Source organism: Numenius arquata, chromosome 15, assembly GCF_964106895.1.
Source record: "Numenius arquata chromosome 15, bNumArq3.hap1.1, whole genome shotgun sequence".
In the NCBI taxonomy this organism is placed as follows: Eukaryota; Metazoa; Chordata; class Aves; order Charadriiformes; family Scolopacidae; genus Numenius; species Numenius arquata.
In genome coordinates, this window is record NC_133590.1 from 3,385,567 (window position 1) to 3,400,467 (window position 14,901).

Genomic DNA, 14,901 nt, shown 5'->3' on the forward strand with positions numbered 1-14,901 from the left:
AGTTCATTGCATAAATGTAAAAGATTAAAAAAAAAAAAAAAAAGTTTAAAATATTGGATTCCTGACCTTTTTAGTTTTAACTTCAACTACTCGAGGTTTTCGGTGTTGCCGACTGTTTGGTGGTTTAAAACAACAAAATGCAAGACAGCCTCCTCAAAGCTGTCATTTCCTAGAAGCGTCTATCTGTAATGTGGAAAGGCTGGGGCTGCAGCTGGGAAGCTTCTAGCAAGGCGTGAAGGAAGTAAACACTTTCATGTGGCGCTTAAAACGCCAATGTGCAGTTCTTGGAGTCTGAAAGTGAAACTCGCGATAAACAAAAATGAAACCAGCTCTTGCTGAAATATATCAAAGTGTCCACAGTCTGTGAAAGGACAGTGTTCCTTTAGAGATCGTTGGAGTATTTCTCCAAGATAAATGGATGTAACAAAACCAATTTGTTTCTCAGATAAAGGTTAATAAAACCTCAGAGGTTCTGCATCCTCTGGGGGTGAAGATGGGTCTGCTGTGGCTGATTAATCATGGTGATTTAAATAAAATTCTCCTCACGCTGGCATTAGTGAAGCAATAAATGTTGTGGATTAGAATTCCCATTTTGGAGATCTTCATTGTGCCTGGTACAGCTCAGAGGCATCATTGCTCCCCCACTTATTATACTTTAAGTATTTGGATGTTTGTACTTAACACGTTTTTTTCTTTTTCCACATTCAGCAAAATAGGATTTGTGGTGGGTGTTTTATGAAGACATGTCCAGATTTGATTTATTTCCTGGCCTCAGTTGTCTGTCATAAGGCAGGCTTACAGGAATTTATCCCCTGTCGTGCTGGCAGGGGCTGGCACCCGGGGTTCCAGTAACTCGCAGCAATCAAAGCTGGTTTCATCTTTACCAATCTTATGTGCTTTTGTTAAATTGAATCCAGCAAAGGCACAGGGCTTGCTTAGATGGTGGATTTTTGCTTTTACGTTCCAAAGGACTAACAAGTGTAGTGTTTGTGAAGACGGGAGAGGGACCGGAGGCTTTGGAGTGACATCAGTCCTGAGCTGCCCTGGTGATTCAGGGCTCCCCTGTAGTCCTTACTGCCATCCCACTTGCTGTTCTTCTCTGAAAGGACCTAGTGATTTTTTTATTTAGGATGAATTTTGGTTTAGGAACTAGGGGGCAGCTGGCAAGCCAGGAATCGGAGTAAACCCTATGTCAAGATTTGGCATTCCAGCCTGATATTTTCAGTAGCGTTTTTAACCTACTACCATTTGAAGTAGGTATACTTCAAATATAAGTTCAATATATATATTCAAATAATACATAAGACCATTTGAGTCTCTTATCCAACAGAGATGCTCGTCATCTTCAGTAGCTTTGTGTTTGCATTCTCATGAGCTATTGCTGACGGGCTTGGCTAACCAACACTAGTGTTAGGCTGATATGTGAGTTTGACTAAAAGCCAAGTGGTAACTCATAAATAGTGGGTATCAAATACAGGGTTTTTTTCCCCATTGGTTTTTTCTAACATATTTAAGATAATGACAGTCACTTCCATTCTGTTACTCTGGGTGCTTAAAGAATATGTATCATTCAAATACTGATTTCAAATTACCCAAATCACATGTTTTAATACATTTTTCTGAAGATTGTGTCACTTGCTTGTGAGAAGCCGGACAGGGACCTTACACTTGCTTAAATCCACCCTGATTTGTTGTTATGGGTGCAGCTGGGTACTGAAAGGCAAGGGACTGCTGCCTGCAAGTAATGAGATTAGTCAAATAACTAGGTCAGGATTTTTTTATTATTATTATTAAATAGATGCTTATTACCAAGCATCTCCCCTATAAGAGCTGTGAAACAAGGAGATCTGGAGAGGTCACAGGTTGAGCCCGAGCGCTGGTAAAACCAGCAGCATCTTGCCCGCCAGCGGATGCATCCAGCTTGGCATCTCCCTTCACCCTGCCGCTGGGCTTTTCTTAGAATCACAGAATCATAGAATTGTCTGGGTTGGAAGGGACCTTCAACATCATCTAGTCCAACCATCAACCTAACTGATAAAAACCATCACTAAACCATGTCTCTAAGCACTATGGCAACCCATCTTTTAAATCCCTCCAGGGATGGTGCCTCAACCCCTTCCCTGGGCAGCCCATTCCAAGGCTTAAGAACCCTTTCTGTGTCAAAATTGTTCCTAATCTCCAATCTGAACCTCCCCTGGTGCAACTTGAGGCCATTTCCTCTTGTCCCATCGCCTGTGAGTTGGGAGCAGAGACCGACCCCCCCGGCTACACCCTCCTTTCAGGGAGTTGTAGAGAGCGAGAAGGTCTCCCCTCAGCCTCCTTTTCTCCAGGCTGAACCCCCCCAGCTCCCTCAGCCTCTCCTCATCAGACTTATTCTCCAGAGCCCTCACCAGCTCCGTTGCCCTTCTCTGGACCCGCTTTTCGCTGTGTCTCACTGTTTGTACTCCTGTTATTCGGTTCCTTACTCACCCCTGATGTTCCGGTATTAACCCCTATCTCTTCCAGTTCAAATAGTAATTTGCTGTGTAGTGCCTTGACAAATGCTGTACTGAAGTTTGGAGAGAATAGGAAATTAGAGTATGTCTGAAAAAACTGGCTCTGCTGGAAGAGAGGAAAGGCATATAACCTGCTGCCGGTAAAGGCAAGTCACATTTCAAAGTGTTTTCCAGGGGGTCTGGGTATTACCAAGGTTAGGATGAAGGCACTGGCAGGCTGAATGACACACAGAGGCCATATAAATGCAAGGTGCTCATATTTAGGGTAATAGAGGCCGGACTTCTGTAGAAAGAGGAGACAGAGCAAAAAGCTAAAATGGTTATTAGATCTCTGTGATACCAGCCACTGCTGGTTTTGGTTACCTGGTTAATGCCAGCTGAGGAGTCATCTTTTGTAGGGGGTTCACTGCCAACTATGCACTTCTGAGCGTGGGCTGTGGTGTTTGTTGCTGCAGTTGCACGTATTAATTTTCAGCTTGGAAAATAGCCACGCTGGTCTGGAATTTTCTCATCTTCATCTTTCTCCTTTTTGACACAGCAACAGTGTTCCCAGGTTCACTGCTGACTTTTGAGAGTAGAAAAGTGTGAAGTGCCCTGATCCTTTTATTGTAATGATACGTCATTGTCACAACAGTTCTGATTCACCTCCATTTCCTACATTGGCTTCAGACACAATAAATCCTAACAGATTTACGAGCATGAAACCCAAGCGTTTAGTACTGAAAAACTTTACAAAAGTAGGATAAGGAGGTCTGATTCCATCCTTTCTTGCAGTGAGGGCAACCCGCAGACCTCCATGAAAGCCTCCTGTCTTGATCATGCCCCACATTTTGACCTTTAATTTTTCACGTAGACCTCCAGCAAAGATCCAATACTAAACTGAAAGGTGGAGAAAATAATTAGCTTTTTTCCCTGGCGCTGACGTTAATGTTTGCTGTAGCTTCAGATGTGACAACATATGGTACTGCCTTGAGTTCTCTTATAATTACCACTACTGGATATTTTAAGGATTATTTGTAAAAGCACTTGACAGCAAAAGTGTGCTACTGGCAGAGTTGCCAGCATGGGTGTGGGTTTATCATAGATGCCAAATATCAACAAGAAAATAAGCAAAAAAAAACAACAACAAAAAAACCCCGTCTTATTTTTATTCAAACGAAGTTGCTTTATAAAGTTTCTGACAAGTGAAAACTAACCCAAAATGCCACATCTAAAATATGAAGAGACTCTCCAAACGCACCAAGATGAGGTCTTCCCAACTCAAATGGTTTCATGAGAAAGAGCCTGCACCAGAATTAAATTCTGGCCTCCGTTGGGGAGGATGGGGAGAGAACACGGACTCCTGGGCTGCAGAGCCTTCTCCTGAAAGCTCTAGGCTTCGGAGTGTGTGTCAGGGGTCCGGAGAGTCCAGCTCCTCAGATCTTTGTCAGCTCTTAGGGTGATGCCAAGGAGGTGATGATGCACATCCACCCTGGAGTAGGTGCTTCTTTACAGGACAAAGCCAGTCCCTTGGCTTTGCAGGTGGGAGATAATGGATGGCATGTTCGGGCTGCTTAGTTGCAAAACAGGAATATTCTGCTCTAATGGAGTTCAATGGCTCTTTGAGACCAGATCCATGTAGAAGCTGCTTAGTAATCCTGTCTGGAGGCATCTACGGTTAGTGAACAAAGGCTGGTGGGAGGGATGTGCTTGCCTGGACAGTAAGAAGGCAAGACTGTCCTTCAGCAGAGAAGCCTGTGCTGGAATGTGATAGCCACTGGCTATTGGGGAAGAAAGTGCTTTCAGTGCCCCTTACTTGTTTTCGTAAGACTACCTAAAAAAACTCAACAAAACCTCTTTGTAGTAGTGTCGTTGTTTGCCACTAAACGAACGACAGATTTAACTGGCGCCCAATGTGGTCTAGTAGTTCACAGAACATAATTTGATTAAAAACTCCATGCTGCTAAGAATGATTAAAAATTATCATTACAAACAAAGGCGGGTCAATAAAATGCGAGTGCTCCAATGAGTTGAGTTTTTTCCCCCCACGTATCATTTTTTCACCTATAAAACTACTCTTTCAGTCCCGTGTCTTGTCCGTGCCTGCTGGTGTGAAAGGGGAAAGAGCGTGCTTTCATGGCACAAGCACTTGTGTAGCTGTTTCCAGGAGACATTTAGGCTGTGGATAGCTGTGTTGGTTGATGTGTCTCAAGTAGTTGCCGTTCAGCAGTATATGACAGAATGAATGGGAGAAGGAAGTAGAAATAATACAGCACTGATGGTAGGAAAAGTGCAGGCTGGGATTTAATTAGAAATTGAAGCATGATCAAAGTGCTTGGCGGAAGGCAGAAGATTCCTAATAAAAAATGTCATGGTCTCTGTCACGGCCTGTTCTGATGGCAGCGCGTAACCTCTTCCTGGGCTTGCAAGAGTGCGAGAAACTGTAGAGCGGCTTAGCTTTTCACAGAAATGAGTCTTGACTTAAGCAGGGAGAGGAAAGGAGAATGAAACACTCACTCCAAAGGAGACACATAGAATCATAGAATGGTTAGAGTTGGAAGGGACCTTAAAGATCATCCAGTTCCAATCCCCCTGCCCTGGGCAGGGACACCTCCCACCAGACCAGGTTGCTCAAAGCCCCGTCCAGCCTGGTCTTGAACCCCTCCAGGGATGGGGCATCCACAGCTTCTCTGGGCAACCTGTTCCAGTGTCTCACCACCCTCACAGGAAAGGAATCTTTGCCTAGTAGACTTTTTCCAAAGATTTGTTGCCTTTACATTTTGTCTCTTTCCCTGAGCCGAGTTGAGTAACCTCGGGTTGGAGGTAGCCGTGCTCCGAGCAGGGGTCGGGCCATGTGACCTGCTGGGATCTTTTCCAAACTAAATTATTCCTTGATTCTGTGAAACTGTTTGGAAACAAGAATGACAGTTCTGGGTCTGACACGTGGCACTGGTTCTGACGGCTCCATGTTCCCAGAAACCCATCGGTGGCTGGGCTGGCAGAGGGCTGCAGAAAGGCTCCAAGAGAAGCTGTGTGGACTTTGAGGAGCATGACTGGTGACCAGTGCTGCAAGGACTTTGAAACCCTGGACTTTCTGAACTGTGGGAGCTGAAAGCTAACCGCAAGACTACGCAAAGGTACAAGCGCTTACACGTTAGCAGGGAAGATGATTTCTCTTGGTCAGTGTATAAAGAAGCTCCAGAAAGTGAATTCTACTTTAGATGGGAAAGCAGGATGTTGCTCGAGACTTGATCTCCAAAAGCAGGCAGGAACAACCTGCAGAATACCAACCTAGCTCCTGAGGATCTTCTCTTCAGCATGTCCACCCATTCCCTCAGAGACCTGTTTGCCAGCTGGGCTAACAAGAAGCCACTCTGCACATAAGAATATGGGATTGCGGAAAGGTCGTTTCAAAGGTTGGCAAGAGGGAGTCAGGAAGTTCAAATAAAAGGATGATGTGATGAAAGTCTCTGAAAACAGGACGCTGCAAGTTCTTAAGTGGGAAAAATAGAGAGATGTTCAAGCTGTTACAGGTTGCTGCTGCCAAAAGACACTGATGTTTTCCTTATTGCTACTCTTTGAAGCAGAAAACACCGCATGGAACAAATTTTTGGGGGTAAACACAAGTGGTCAAGGACGAATCAGTGTTATGGTGCAGAGGAGTTCCTGAAATGGCACTGTGAGACTCTGTTCTTTCATCAGCTCCGTGTGATTCATTTGCTGGTTCAACAGGTCACATTGATCTTCATGTGTCACAACCGCAGACCTCAGCCGGTCACTTTCTGGCTTGTCCATTATCAACAGGATTACCGTTTTGCAATGGGATCTTAAAAATTTCTCAATTCTGTTGATGTGAGAGCCAAAATCCATGCTCTTCGTCCACTGCATTAACTCTGCAAGGCAAACAAAAACAAGGAAAAGTGTACTAGTAAGAACAGATAAGAGAATTGTCCTGTTTCTAGTTGTTTTGCTGACTAAAATTACGATTTTTGGAATGAATAGCATGCCTGAAGCAGAAAATGCTGTGTTAGCTCAACAGTGTCTCCTAAAAGTTGCTATTAGACACTGCAATTAGAGATGGAAAATGCCTCCTTCCCTTATAGGAAAACGTTGGTTCTACTACTGGCGTGCAGTATCTCAAGAGAAGAATAGAGCATGTTTGCTCTAGCTTCCTGCAGTAAAATAGTGTGACTGGTCTGTCCGGCAAAATGTCCTTCTCTTCCTGGAAAGAGGAAGCAGGTACCACTCCAGCTTGTTGCCTCTGTGGATGAATTTTAAGGAGATGACCCCTTGGTGCTTTTTTAGAGCCTCTTGTGGAAACGATGATGCCTGTGGAAGGAGGGGAACTGTTATGTCGTATGCTGTCGTGTTTGCTGAACTGTGCCCTCACATGATCCAAACCCTTTCAAAAGTTGGTGTGACTCCAGCGTAGGGCAACAAAGATGATGGAGGGATTGGAGCATCTCCCTGATGAGGAAAGGCTGAGAGAGCTGGGACTCTTTAGCCTGGAGAAGAGAAGGCTGAGGGGGAGACCTTATTAATGCTTCCAAGTATCTAAAGGGTGGGTTGAAGGAGGATGGAGCCAGACTCTTTCCAGTGGTTCCCAGTGACAGGACGAGGGGCAACGGGCACAAGCTGGAACATGGGAAGTTCCACTCAAATAGGAGGAAAAACTTTTTTCGGGTGAGGGTGCCAGAGCCCTGGAACAGGCTGCCCAGGGAGGGTGTGGAGTCCCCTTCTCTGGAGATTTTCAAGACCCGCCTGGATGCAGCCCTGAGTGATGTGCTCTGGGCAACCCTGCTTTAGCAGGGGAGTTGGACTAGAGGATCTCTAGAGGTCCCTTCCAACTCTGACAATTCCGTGATTCTGTGACTTAGGAAAAACATGCAGCATGGTATCTTTTCTGTTGAACTTTAGGTTGTAGGAGGTTCTGCGTTTAGAAGCTACATTGCTCTGTGAGGTGGGTGCTCGGGCAAGGGACCCACAGACCCAGTGTCAGAGAGGTACTGGGGTGCTGTGTGGTGGGGGAGTGCTGGTGCTCCCCCAGATCCCCAAATAGACACAGTCTTCTGAATATTTAGTGCAAGACTTCTGCGTTGAAACTGCTGCCTTACATCACTTGTTCAGTGTGGTGGTCCGTAATTTGAAATGGACTTTATTTTGCGCATATGGTGGCTCCATAGAGGCTTGTGAGAAGTTTGGCCGTGTTGTGCTCACATAAAATAGAGGAACAGTGCAATTCAGCAAGTGTTGGGAACCACCAGTGTAGGGTCTTGTAGCCTGCTGCTTGGCTTTGCTGCTCTTCCAACCTGGTTGGGTTTTTGTTTGGCTTCTTTGGTTGGGTTTTTGTTTGGCTTCTTTGGTTGGGTTTTTGTTTGTTTGTTTTTAGTTTTGTTTTGGGGTGTGTTTTTTTTTTTAAAGATGGTACTTATAAAATGAGTTCTTTCAACATGACTTTCATTATAAACCTCCGCACGTTTTCTTTGCCTTGTCATAAATTTTAAGTGAAAGAACATGAAAATTTTAAGCGTTACAGGTTTGTTTGCAACATCAATGTTTTTTTATTAAGATCTGTTTGTTTCTTAAGAAACTGTGTGGTGTATTCTAACTTCCACGTTGCCCCAAAGCCTATCAGAGGATGTACAAACCACAGCCTGTAAAATGCTTCTGGTTTTCTGTGTTTTGTACTTTTTCCCACCCGTCTTTTCAGACTGTCAGGAAAACATGGACTTTTGTGAAGCGATGCAAACCGTGGGGGACTGAGACCTCACACCGTAGTCCTTTTCCATCTGAAGCGTCCTGCGGACCTGCTGGGTGATACAGTACAGCTGATTTGGCTCTCCTCCTGGACTACTTTGCTATTCCAGGAAGAAGTTTTGCAGGAATGCTGATCTTCTATAAAGCACGTGGCTAATTATGAAGGAATCATTTTAGATTGGAATCTCGCAGGAACATATTGTAATTATCGTTTACATCTAAATGAATCCAAACAGTTTCTTCTCAAATTATAATATTCTTTTTATTAATACGTTTCCTCCACTTGGCAGTCAGCCCCAGTAATGTAGCGATAGTGTGTAAAATGTGGAACAAATGACATCTTTTCTTTAAGAGAATGCCTGGCTCCCAAAACTTAACAACTTTTAATGGAAAAGGAAAGGAATAATGAAGAAGCAGCGCTGACTAGATGCTCAAGCAATGTAATTCATTAATTTGGAAATACGGGGTTTTCTTCTGAAGAGTCCTTTGTATTTTTTGGTGGACCTTAGCTGTATTTTAACCTCTGTATGTATTTTAGAGTTTCCCAAGACCATAACTTGTGACTTTTCAAATGCTTGCAGATCATTGAGTTAAAAGCTTACATTTACAGAAGATACTGACAAAGCATCTTAAAAGTGTGTCTGTTTAATTTTAGGACAAGGAAACCTGCATGGGTGTCAACAATCAAAGTTACATATGTGAAACGGGCCACTGTTGTGGACAATCCCAGTGTTGCAACTACTACTATGAACTCTGGTGTAAGTCCTTCCGTTTTGTATGGCTTCCCTTCCTACTCTGCATGGCTCTCATACCATAGTACAGGTCTGGCTTGTGTCCCCTGGGGTTTTGTCTTCAGCCCTTGTTACGCGTTGCCATTGCATTTCACTCCAACACAAGCTGGAGTTGACCTGATACGGCAAGGGAAATAGGTTTGTTAAAATGGGCATCACCAGCTCTTTGAGGAGTAATGGGTCATCTTGCCGTGTTCATCACTGGAGACTTGTTGTTAAGTCTTCTCACTGATTTGGGTAATATTGAGGGGACTCGAAATAACGTTGTATGTGGGTGAGGAAACCACGCTTGAGGGAGAAATGCCACTACACACAACACTAGAGTTTGATATACTAAACAGAGAATTATGCAATCACAGAATGATACGGGGTTGGAAGGGACCTCTGGAGATCATCTAGTCCAACCCCCTGCCAAAGCAGGTCCACCCAGAGCAGGTCCCACAGGAACGTGTCCAGGCGGGGTTTGAATGTCTCCAGAGATGGAGACTCCACCACCTTCCCAGTGCTCTGCCACCCAATTAATTAATTCAGTATCTTTCATTTATTGTTTTAGTTCTTTGCAAGAACGACAATTTAAATCTGATTTATCTTTCTTAAGCTGTCCTTACAAGGAGGGGGACCAGGATGTTTGTTCTCTTCAGGGCGCATTGTGTTTGAAGCACTGATCCTTGGGTGGAGAGGGTCTCGGGGCAAATCTTGTGGGCTAACAGTGGCTGAATACTGTGGGCTGGGCGGAATATATATTGCCCGTTGCAACCCCTCTGATCTCCTCTTCCCCTAAATCTGGGATTTAAAACTGCCCATGTTTCTAGTGAGTGGTTGAGTGAATATACCCAATTCCCTTTAGACAGCAGCAGGCAGGTCAAAGCAGGTCAGCAAAACTCTGATAAAGATGCATGGGAAAATGGGAAGTTGAAAGGGTAGGAAAGTAAGAAATGCTGAATCTTAAAGGCAAACTTTCAGAGTTGTGCCGGTCTGATGGTGTCTTCCTTTCTTGAGGAGGAGCACAAAGGGCTGAACATTGATGTTGACGTGCTGTTGTGCTGCCAGGAGCCTAGGCTGAGGAGGCATCTGTGCTCACAGAATTTGGAAATGTGGAACTCTGAACATTGTAGCCCCACACTACAGACTGGAGATATTTTCGTACCACACCCAATAGTATTTTGTAGATTTTATGCAGCTGTGCTGTCTGCTTAATCCCTCTGCTGCGCCCACGGTCTCACTTCCTCAAAAGTAGTGTGTGTGTGTGGAAGTGTATTATACATGCAAAGAGCATCACTTAACCTGGGATCCAAGGAGAGAAATAGCTGACACTTTAGTCTAGAAACATGCTTTTACTTTTTGAATTAACCGGTGAAGTGGTTGTAAATTAAACAAGACTGTGACTCCTTCAAGACACGCACCGCATCAGAGCGTAGTGGCTGGCTGTGTCGGTATCAATGGCAGGATCTAAATGTATTGCAGACCTTTTGCAGCAGCTTTATTTTCAGAAGTCTCCAAACAGTTGAAGAAACGATTCAGGACTAGGTGGGCAGCTCCAGGGACCCTCGCAGGCTGAGATAAAGGCATGAATGCGTGGCTGCCTTGGACTGCCTGTTTCAGATGCTAGCAGTCGGCACCACAGGCAGGACAGATGGCTGGGATTTGTTGGGACTATATGGGGATTCGTGGACAAAGCAGAGCGAGGAAGGTCAGACCCAGTTTTGGATTTGTGTGGGTGGGAATGTAGAGGAAGAGGCACGTAGGCAAGGGCTTACAGGCTCTGTAGCAAGCAGGATCTAAATTGAGCAACAGCGTGGAGTACAGCTGCGCACTGGAGCTGGTTGCACGGTCGCCATGTTTCTCCCATGGACATCTTGAAAGGGGCTTAATTGAATTGCGTACAAACAATACAGCCCAAACAATAGCCCCCTGCCGTTTTAATGGAATGGTTTTGCTTTAACTGTCTTTGCGCTCTCAGTATGGCACAGGCTTTTATACTTGGCAGTGCCTGGCTGCCTCATAAAAGTTCTTGGAAGATGAAACCAGATTTTGTTAGAAGGAAGCAGAATAGTTCAGGCTTCTTTCTAGGGCAAGCACACAGATCACGCTGAGATCATGGAATAAACATATTAGTGGCACACACTGCTGGAGGAATAGGTTTCTGTGTTGAGATTCACATTCCTTCTGTGTTGCAAAGAGCATCATATACCACACTGAGATGGGGGGAATAATGCAAACATGAGACCTCTTCTAGGTTTTTTCTTTTTTTTTTTTTTTTTTTTTTCTGAATTCTGCAAATCCAGCTTAACATCCAACATTGATTTAAAATCAGTTAACATTTTCAAAGCTTGCTTTGCCATTATGAATGCTGGAAAAAGGTTTCCGGGAATGGAAGGGGAGACGCGGGGCGTGCTTTAAATTTAAGGAAACTCGTATTTTAGAGCATGTGACCACAGCTGCAGAACTTCCCTGCTGCTCCAGGAATTGTTGAAGATCATTGGTAGGTATGTGTGGTGAGGGACTCTTAAGACCTCCAAGGTGAATAGATATGTAAGTAGTCTAGAGCAGTGAATTGATGGTTTGGAGATGTTAGGTCCCAGTCCGATTTTTGGTCCTGGAGGGGTTTCATAATGATTCCAGGGGTACAATTAAGACACAAACGAGGTCAGCAACAGCTTTACATGCTTGGGAATAGATTAGCTTTTTAAAAGTTAATAATAACTGTTCATTAACCAAAAGTTAAGTTAGCAGCACCTTTTAAGTATGGCTTCATGGTTGGTATGTGCTTTGATTTTAACCAGTGTACGCGTGTACTGAAGTAGCTTTTTAGAAGGTTCTGCTCCTCTTGACCTTCCCAGACCACCAGGGCTACTGTGTGCCTGAAAACAGACCTTCTTGCTAGTCCCGTTGAATTAAATCCTGGATTTATTTACCACCACAGCTTCGTGGGGAGAAGAAGCAGAAGAGGGTGGCATTTGAAATGGAAAAGAAAACTAGTCTGTCTCTTTTTTGGGTATGCCTTCTGAAATGTGATCCTGTCTTGTGGCTGCTTGGAGTTTTTCCTGTAAAAAGGATCTTTTTCCCTGTTTAAGAGTTTGAGGGATGTTTGTCTTTGAAAATGGCTGATCTCAACATTTCTAGACAGCAAGTAAAGTTCCAGTAATTATAAACCAGTCCTTGAGGGCAGTGGAATAGGATGCAAAATCAAGGTATTATTTTGTTAAGGGGTGGAGTGGAGGAATGGAGAACATGATATGCCAAGCAGGTGGACAGCCTGTGTTTAAAATTAGATAACAGCCCGGTTCAGATTCCCCACCCATCTCTTATTTAAAAAAAAAAAAAAAAAAAGTGCCATGTTGCCAAATAATAAATCTATATCCAGATTTACATATATAGGTCTAATATCTGTATAAAGATCTAATTAGTTCTTAGCTCAAGCTTGGTAGCTGGTAACGTAGGGGAAAAAAGTGCATTATGTCTTTTAATTTTCTTGGAATAGAATCATAAAAAGTAAAAGGGAAGAAGAGGCTTTACTGTTGCATTTCCTCACGTAGGGAAAGGTGTGTGTTTGGATGGTGGTTGAATGGGTACAATATTTTAGCCTAAAAATTTATTTGGGCTCTCCAGAGAGCTCACAGTCCCCAAAAGGGAGATGGTGGTCTTGGGAGAACGGCAGCAGCTGCTGGCTTTTGCTCACTAACTGTTTTTATTCAGGTCTGTTATGATGTGATTGTCATTTGCTGGAGTTTTCCAATGTTGGCCTCTGTCCAGGCCTGACAAGTGTCTTACCATGTAAATGTTCCAAAATACCACTTCTCAAAATACGGGAGAGAAGGTGATTGAAGAATGCAGTTCCCATATTTTGCAGGTTAACAATTCAGACTGGGACATTCTGGATTTCCCCAAGCTTAAATGTGTAATGTGGTCGGAAAACCACATGCAGATGTCCTGACACACATCCTGGTGTCTCTCCTTGCCTACTGAGGACCAGCGTGAAATCAGGCGATTCCAGAGGCTCTGAGCACAGCAAGCAAAGCTGCGTAAAGTGTTTTGCGTGGTGTGGTTGGAAGAAGAGTACCCTGTGCTTCAGAAATCGTGGAGGATGGAAACAGGCAGCTGGTCACTGGGTGCAGAAGATCTCAGTTGTAGATTTCAAAGTTAGAGGGCTTAGCTGATCTTGGGTCATTTAGGAACTGTACAACAAACCAGCACTGGCGATGAGTGAGAATTCGGATACTGGATGTGCCTGTTTAGCTTCGTTTTGGCTGCTTTAGCAGTGATACTGAGCCCCTCTGTTTCTGAAAGGAAAAAAAATAAAAAAATAAAAAAAAAAGATCTTGTCTGTTTGGGCCCTAGTGGAAGGGTTGTACAGGAAAAAATGTTCTGTTTGCAGGCAGCACAGTCGATGTTTTTGCTGATTTTGAACATTTTGCTCATCTCTGCACGCTTCCCCTTGGAATCTCTAGACAGCTCTTTTCCCCAAAAAGCAGGCTGCCAGAAAATGTTGGCAAGGATTCTGTTAGTTGCTAAAACTAAAGCAACTGCTGTACCACGTACGTGTTCCAGGTCAGCTTTATAATAGGAATTTATTTCCAAGACTTACTTCGCTGCAGCCTCCAAAACCCTCAGTCAACCAACACATCAGTCCCATGTTTTCTGCCTCACCCCTCATTGTCTTTAGCCTTCAGTATAACCACATCCTTTTTCAGAGAGGGATTTGCCCTCTTCCTTGCCCTTTCACCCAGCCTCCTACATGGTCGTACTCGCTTTCTCTTCCTTGGGTCTATCAAACTTCACCTTTGGCTGCGGTGACTCCTGAGCTGGTGCTTCAGCGATAACCCTGCCATGACGAAGCCGAGCTGAAAGTATAGGGCAAACAAAACAGATGTCACAATCGTGCAGAAACTCATGATAAATAGGGTCACCGAGGGAGTTATTTCCTGATTTCCTGTAGCCTAATCCAGGCAGCAAAATCATTGAGTCAGCATCCCTGAAGGTGTTTAAAAGACATGTAGACGTGATGCTTAGGGACATGGTTTAATGCTGGACTTGGCAGTGTTAGGTTAGCGGTTGGGCTCCATGATCTTGAAGGTCTTTTCCAATCTAAACGATTCTATGATCTTGAGCTTGTTTTGATGTGGCTGGGCAAAATTCAGAAATCCAAAGAAGGCAGAGCTGTCTTGCATAGTCTGACTGTGCAGATACTGACTTTTGCCCCGTGTGGCCTGCTTCCACCTGCCCTGTGCTGAACAGCAAGGAAAGGCAAGAGAGCTTGCCTTTCTACCTCCAACCCAGCTCCTCACCAGATATCCACATCTGTTGGTGCAGACTGTTCTCCAGATCTTATTCCCAGATTTTCTGGACATGGTCTCAGCGGGATGTTCCCCTCTGATCTCTGTTAGACCGCTATTTAACATGCATTGTACCAACATAGATGTCTTGGGAGGGGTAAGTCAACTGGAATTGACTGGGCTTATAAACGTGTTTTCTGGAACACAGGAGCGATTGCTTTCCAAAGGCTCCTTCCCCAGGAGAGAGACATAAGAACAGTGTCTGCAGATTTACTGCTTCAAATTGACTCTCATTGCAAGATAAGCAAAGGATTTTTCTGAAACCTGTCTTTTTCTGTCTTATCTGACAACAGTTAGTGTACCGTGTATACTGGACACTATTCTGTAAACTAGAAACCAGCCGCAGTTAATGTCCATCTCCTTTTGTCTGAGTTACCAGTCTGGGAGCAGGAGTTGGAGATGTTGTCTTCAGCTTTTTTCTTTCGCTATTCTACTCCACAAATATTCAGTAGCTTTTTTCTGCAGCGTGGTCAGGTTCGGGCTGCAGTTCCACTGATTTAAACTGACACAAAACTGTCGCTGGAAGTCACAGTCTTCCTCTTGCTG

At 44.2% G+C, this 14,901-nt stretch overlaps 1 protein-coding gene across 3 annotated transcripts in view; it reads left to right on the forward strand.

The window, feature by feature from the left end:
* Nucleotides 1-14,901, forward strand: part of WBP1L (WW domain binding protein 1 like) — a 62,836-nt gene that overhangs the window by 38,165 nt on the left and 9,770 nt on the right. For all 3 annotated transcript variants that reach the window (XM_074158968.1, XM_074158967.1, XM_074158970.1), the window contains one exon: nt 8,887-8,989. In XM_074158968.1, the coding sequence (XP_074015069.1) occupies nt 8,887-8,989 (103 nt within the window). The remainder of the gene's footprint in view (nt 1-8,886; nt 8,990-14,901) is intronic.